The sequence below is a fragment of the Gallinula chloropus genome, assembly GCF_964237585.1.
Source record: "Gallinula chloropus genome assembly, chromosome: 5".
In the NCBI taxonomy this organism is placed as follows: Eukaryota; Metazoa; Chordata; class Aves; order Gruiformes; family Rallidae; genus Gallinula; species Gallinula chloropus.
In genome coordinates this window covers 5,877,741-5,885,452 of record NC_140090.1, presented here as the reverse complement: position 1 = coordinate 5,885,452, position 7,712 = coordinate 5,877,741, and the positions used below count along the sequence as shown (strand labels likewise).

General features: G+C 35.6%; 1 protein-coding gene across 1 annotated transcript in view; it reads right to left on the bottom strand.

The window, feature by feature from the left end:
- Positions 1-237: 237 nt before the first annotated feature.
- LRP1B (LDL receptor related protein 1B) overlaps positions 238-7,712 on the bottom strand; it is a gene marked incomplete at both ends in the record, with an annotated part of 709,648 nt that continues 702,173 nt past the window's right edge. The window contains 4 exons of the mRNA XM_084264363.1: positions 238-378; positions 2,874-2,972; positions 4,031-4,175; positions 6,303-6,393. Of these exons, the coding sequence (XP_084120489.1) occupies positions 238-378; positions 2,874-2,972; positions 4,031-4,175; positions 6,303-6,393 (476 nt within the window). The remainder of the gene's footprint in view (positions 379-2,873; positions 2,973-4,030; positions 4,176-6,302; positions 6,394-7,712) is intronic.

Sequence of the window (7,712 nt, the reverse complement as noted above, 5' to 3'; positions counted from 1 at the left end):
GTGTTATTTCAGCAGCATTGTTGTAAATTGTACCGTAGTGCAGTTTCTTTTTTTCATAAAAATACCTTACAAATGGTCAGTCAAAAGTCATCAGCAAAAGAAAAACCCAGAAAACAATTAACTAAACAAGAAACAAGAGGTAATGCTGATGCCAAAACAATTATAATACTGTTGGTACATAGAAAAGTAATCCTTATATTTTATACATTTATACAGAGTATAAAAGGTAACAGCAGATTATGCCACAGTCTCCCTTATCCCAATATCTATTTTCTTTGGAAGGAGTTCTCTTCTTTCATCAACACTTGCTAAGGAGTTTCGACAGTTTTGTCCATCCATGTATAACTTTGCATATACTGGATTGGCGTAATTTGTTGGCTGCAGAGAAATTAAATGTAAATTAGTTTGATTGGATTAACCCAAAAGAAAAGTTTATGGAAATGGAAATGGTTTTGTTAAAGCAAGAACAAGTACACGTAAAATACAATTGGACATATTTAATAGATACCTGGACTTCTGCAAACCTGATAATGAGTTAATTATTTAGTTAAAAATTAAATTAATGATAAGACATGCTATTAAAATAATCGATGACATGACATGCAGCATATTATGATATTAAAACCATTAAAAAAATGACAAAAATTAAAACAAAAACCTTGAAAAATGTCTCTGAAGTTGACTTGTCCACCTTATTACACTGGAAGATTTCAGAATAGATATGAAGAAGTTTATAGAGAAGGTGCACTGTGAGACCATGTGACAAGTTTAACAGTAGAAAACTGCAACCAACAGTTTCCATATATTACCTGTTCTAAGACATCAGCATCCCATCAATAGCTGACCATGTTTTCGAATTCTGTGGCCCAAATATACAACATGATTTGACCAAAAATTCAATACTTTTGTAACGTAAACTTTAATAATAAACCAGCATAAACTGTTAATATATCATAGTAGTTACAGATTGAGAATTATTGTCTCAACAGTTTTGGTAGTTTGGACTGTAATTCAAAATAAAATAAAAATCTACTGAAATGAGTTATACTTCAGTATAGGACAAGTCTGGGTTTAATTCTGCAAAGCACTTCAGTATATGAGAAATCTCCTGAGTCTGAGAGCAAAGAACGATGTATAACATGGATGAAAAACTACTCTGCTATCACTTACACTAAGAGGAAAGCCATGCAAATGTCTCTAATAATGCCATTATACTTTGTGCCTTTATTGCCTCCTAGAAGACCTTGTTATCCAACTAGATGTTCAACTTCTTCCCATAACTGGTCAAGGTACCTTACAATCGAAATACTCCTCTTTCTTACAATTAATGAAACAGTACAGCTTTAGTTACACAAATACTGTGTAGAATAAGCTATAAATTAGATACATTAATTTGTTTGGTGGATGTAAGAAGTAGTTAAACCTTAAATTACCCTGAACAGAAGTGAGTAGGTTTTCCTGACTTGAGTACACCCTGGGTAACAGGGCATGAAATACACCTACAATCTTAGTTCTTTCTTTCCCTGGTGCTCAATACCATTTCTGAACCCAGCATTTGGATACTCCTTCGGCTGGCTAGGTAAGGCAGCTACTCAGTTTGTTAGTTAAATACTACCTCTTCCATTTATGACAGATGACAAAGTGATTGCCTGGTGTTTTACACCTTCCTGGGATGGAGGCGGGAAAAAAAAGTCACCTTTATTTTAAAAAAAAACCCTACTCTTCCATATTAATGGCACATAAATATGCAATCAATTCTTGCAGTAATTTATGAAAGCAAACTCAGTAATATCTGTCTGGCCCTGCTGAATTACAGATCTTTGTTGTAATGATCATAATCAGAAGTTTAGGAAAAGAGAAATTTAGTTTTATTCCAATTGCTAAGACTTTTTATTTCATTGATAATCATCATTAAGGATGATAATCACAACAGAAGAGACATGCTTGGCATCTATGGAGTGCTTGATGGAGTAATTAAAATTATATATAATAGGAGGTTCTGCCCCGTGATACCTCTTGGAGTGGGTACTGACAGCATAATGCAGTACAGTGAGGTACAGAAAGTAACTGGAGTGATTTGAATAACAGAAAGAGTTAATGTTAGAGATGGGCATATAGTCTAGCTTTCATCATCCGTGGTTTTGTGCACCACCAGACATATCCACTACACAAACTGCTAAACTCCCAAATACAACATATTACACTCATGCAAGAACGCAAATGGCACAAAAGATGAATTTATATACTGAGGCACATGAAAATGGATGTCATATTGATGTCCCTTTTCACTATTTTAAATGTCAATGTTTGCAAACATCATGCCACATTGTAGTCGAATTTCAATGTTTTAGAAGTAATTATTTTATGATAAAAATTGACTGGAAGCTAAGCAGTTGATAATTGCATTGCAAACGTTAAAGGATAGTCTTCATTTTAGTGTGTATCAAATTCCTCTAAAATAAAACTACTTGTTTTCATTTATTTGGGAACTTCTTTCAGTTTGAAAAACTCCACTAAATGCCTGTAATTAAATTGCAAATATATCAAGAAACATAGCTATGAATGCTACGCTGAACTTATACAGTGCTACAAGAAAGCACCAGGTTGCCTCCTGGGTTTTCATTCCTTTCAAAGACACATTTTCAGTTTTAGATCATGCTGCAATGATGGGTACAGATGAAATTTTGTATGCATAGAGGAACCCTTTATTTCAAATAGAGAATGTATAATTTACTGTCACTCTTCTTGCCATTAAGAGAAGAAAACCAAAATTAAAACCAAACAGAAAATGCGTCTATTCTAAAATGACAGACAAACTTTCTTGAGAAAGGGGCTGTGGTGGAATGAAATGGGTTTGAATCATCATTTCTCACCCCTGTTGATAGTGGTCCTTTCAAGTCAGAGTTTAGGTAGATAGCTGGAGCTGTGTGGGGAAGCTTGAATGCAGTGGGCCCTCCCCCTATGTATCTGGCCTGTATAAACAGAAAATTTTAGTTCCTGTCCTAACAGAGCACCTTCCACGTGCACTTACCAACACTGTGAAACATGGACAGTGCACTGATTAAAAACATTATTTCAGAGTGATTTACAATTAAAAAAAATTGAAATAACCTACTTACAGGCATTCTTCAGCATGAAAACCTCGTGTATTCAATAAGAGAATCAAATCCAGCATCTTAAGAGTCATTTTTCCATTAAGAATTCGAGCCAGACTTTACCACAAGCGTTGGCTCAGTTACTCTTCCTCCAGCGAGTAACCGCATTTTCAGCTTACCTCTCGCATTCAGCACACTGCCTATGAGATTCGGCGATGACATTCCTAGAGCTAACGGTAATCCCCTTATTGCTTTGTCAGAAATGCCACAGAATGATGGCTGCCCTTTGGTGTATGGCTGATTACGGAGCTCTAGGAAAGATATCGCAGCATTACCTCGTTCATCCCATGTCACATCACTCAGGGAGTTCAAAGCACTGAAGAATGCTGCAGAAGTGACAGCATCTTTTACAAGGAAATGATAATACTTACTAGCTTTGTGTAAACATTTAATCTATCTATCCAGCTGGGGCTCTGAATTCTTTATGCTTTTTGGAAGTTTTCATATATGAAATGTTAGTTTCATATGTAGGAATAAACTCACTCACACTTCAAAAGGTAGGCTGCATGATAATATATTTCCATTCAGTATTTGAAACTGGGCTAGAAAGATAGGTTACGATTTTGCAACTTAAGTAGACGTGTCTATGACAAAAAACCTTATTTCATAGTGTAGTTTTAGCTCAGTTTTGGTAAAATACAAACACTTGTCCATCAGCAGGCATCAGACTGCAAAACAACTGTGTATATGTGTGTGTATATATATATATAGACACAGTAAGTTTATCCTAATAAAATCTAACTTGCCATTATATTCATCTGTGTAGCTAAACCTAGCCCTTCTTTTCTGTTTCTATTTAATTATAGCTAAAGTCAAGAGCTTTGAAAGACAAAATAGGTAGTGGTTTTTGCCATTAGAAAAAGAAAAAAAAATACCTTTTCTGCATTTACAGTAAAATCTGATGTTAAAAGACCACCTTCACTGTGATCATGGCCCACCTCATACATGTTATATGACGGATTGCCAATTTCTACGTTGATTCCTCCATTTATAATGGGTTGTCTTCTGATAGTTTTTGTCCTACAATGCATAAAAGAAACACACAAAAAAAGAAGCTAATGATTTCACAAGAAATTTCTTTATGTTTCATACTAAAATACTATAGATTGTATTTTATTTCTCTAAAATCATTCAAACCAACAGGATGAAGAGCATGCTGCAGACACACTCAGAAATCCTTGAATTCTTCAAACCAAGTGCAGTCTGAATCTACCTGTAGATCTCACATAGGTTGAAAGTAGAATTTTATTGTTTTTCTCAGTTTGGCTGTAGTGATATGAACAAAAACAAAGTGCTCACTCATTGTCTACAGCCACGACTTCCCCTTAGTTTCCAGATTTCCCTTGCTTCCCACAAATTCACTGCAGATTCCCTGCAGGAATGAAGATGGAGCGAATATGAGTCATGTTCCCTTGCTTATTCATATCACTTCCATTTGGAATCAGTTGCCCCAAATCAGTTGCAATCTGAGGATAAGCAAATGGTTTCATTACAATGCATTAAAAATGTATGAGCTTCTCATAGCTCCAGTTTGTATTCCCTGCCAGTGGCAACTGGAATGCTGGAGTTCAACTTGATTTTTTCCAAACTTAATGAAAAGATGTCTTATTTTTAACCTTGAATTAGATATGAGTAAACATAAGTGATTGGGTTGAATTGTTTCAGCTACTGAATTCATTTCTTTTAGGTAAGGAGGTGGTTTTAGTCTGAACAATCGAAATAACCACAAGAGGGTAATTTTTCCCAATGCAGTACGTTCTCTAGAATTATAAGGGAATAATAGGGAGGTCACCGTCAGGATGATAATAGACAAGTCCTTGTTCTTGTTTGATTGAGAAAGATGCAGTTGATGCCTGAAATTCAGTACACTAAAGGATCTGTATGTTTCAGAATTTTATTTCCTAAAATAAACACTTATCTGTAGTGTAGAACTGTTGAACATCTATACCAATTTAATACTTGACAGTTGCCTTCAAAGAGATGAAAAAAAGCCACCCTAAAAATACAATTTCAAATATTTTATGGAAAAAAATTCTTTATTGAGGTTAGTTCTATGTCTTTACTACTATTTAACAAGTTATTCTCAAGAATTGAACAACTTACAGATCAGCAACTAGTTTTTGGGATTTGGCTATCACTAAATTTGGTCTTCAGGTACAGTGGCATGTGGTGACATCCATGGAAGATGGCTGTACTGTTACTAACAATAACCTTGGCTTTTCAAAAAGGGTTAAAAAAATTAATGCTTACTAGTTAGCATCACAGTTTGCAGGAGGATGCTATGCAAGATGTTAATGACAGGAACTTAAAAGATTCTTTTAATCTAGTGGACTGAAATCATCTTCCCTAGTCCAAGTCACATCCTCATTGTCTGGAATCATTCCTAGTTAAATCTGCATTGCTGCTAATGTCACTTTTGTTTCTCTGAACACAAGAACTCTCTCAGGTATCTTCATGCAGTAGAAACAGCATTACTCCCCCTGCCACCCAACGTGGCCGCTGAAGAAATAACCAAAGTCAAAATGTCTACATTTCCTATTTTCATGACCAGCTCAAAGGCAGCTGAAGTCATGAGAACAAAAGAGACTCTGCTCAGTGCTGCCATTTGGCTTCCTATGCAAAATAGTAAAGAAATACAGTAATGATGACAAGACTTGAGACTCAACAGTAGACACTTGGAGCATTGTTTACATCCCCACTATAACTTACATACAGTTGAAAAGAACTACATTTATGTGATCTGCAACTAGAACCTGAAATGTCTGCACAGGCTCTATCTGAAATTATTTACAGACATGAACAGTATTAATTATGCAGTTTCACTGAAATACATTAATTCCTTTTCCTAAGTTCATTAAATCTCTGGGTAAAATTATTAGCACTTACACAGCCTTGCTGGATTGAGCAAGCTGGATAAGAAAGGAACTAAAAGTCCTCATGCAGTGTATGTGGAATATAAATACAAATAATAGACATGACTGTTTCAGCAGGAACCAAAACATAACTAGCTTAATGCATTGAGAAACAAGTTTTGGGTGATTTTTTACAGTTGTTTTTAATACATAAAGTGATTTTTAAATATCAAAATGATGCTCATACTTTAAAGATTTACTTTTTAACTTCATACATCAACATAAAATTACTTACCTTCGTTTCCTTTTACAAAGAAACAGTCCAATTACCAGAGTAGTGATCAAAGTCACCAGTAAAACAAGAGGAACAATGATGGCAATGCTTCCTAGGACAGGAAAAGGAAATATCATTGAACACTCAGAGCTACATCTCATAATTTCTTCAAAGCTGTAAGACAGTTAAATTTCCCCCATCAACAAATGAAATTTCATGTGATGAGAGTCACTGATTTGAGATTTTAATGTTGATCAATAATAAAAAAGATGACTACAGACATGGTGTACACACAAGCACTTTTAACAAGAAACAAGGAGCTTCCTCTTTCTGAATACCAATATACTTTGGACTAATTCCCTGCCCTCATTTGCAGTGATACTGCATGAAGGTGTGTGGGATTGCTGAACAATTTGGATTGGAGTGGCATGATCACCAACTTCAAATGCCACCACCATCTTCAGTGGTTAAAATGACGCAACTACTAATTTAGCATATTCAGTAGGCATGGATCTAATTTAGGAATTCCATTAGTAGCATTTATATGCATTCATTACTCTTATTTGTGGGAAAATGAAAAGCAGTAAGCACTATTCATTTCTAGATGGTTGGTGCAGTCCTGCATTTTACTGCATTGTACTCAAGAGCCAATAATTCTGTTACGGTGATACAGGCAATCAAGGAAACTACAATGGTGCTCAATGTAGCAGAAAAACAGTGCACAGATCAGGCAGTGATGTTAAAAGAAAGGAGGGTACAGCCATGAAGAAAATGGGCTTAACATAAATTTGCCAGATAACTGAACTGAAATGCGACTACCTGCAAAAATAAGGTCAGCAACTGTACTTTTCTAAGAATTTCTCAGGTTTAATGTGTCTGGCAATAAAGAAATGCATGCAACAAACAATTTTCTGTTATAAAAACTGGCCCTTATAAACTACAGGACTCCACCATAAAGCCAGCGTGGAACGACATGCATTTCCTTTAATATCACAATCCCTAACCAGTAGAAAACAAAAGCATTGCTGGTTGTTTCACTGGTTACATTTATTGATTTGTCAGGAAAAAAAAAGCTGTTGGCAGCCTGTGCTCTACATTAAACACAGTCTAAATAAAGAATTAAAAAAGCTGCCTTGAGTTTTGCCTGAAGGCTTACTGAAAAGTAAAAGTCAGGTTGTCAGAGGCCTGAAATGAAGTTCTAGTGAATAGAAACTCGAAGCATCTGAGCTCACGTCAGCTTATGAAGATTCAGCCTGTACAGGACGTTACAACAGTGCTAGTTTGAGATAATATTTGATAAATAACTGGGTGAAGACCTACTTGGGAAGAAACATCCCCTGAGACCCAGTCCACCAGGGATGAGTTGCTACCTGGTGACCATGGTCTAGCAGCAGGCACAAGACAACACATTTCCCAACTTGTAGCAGGTAT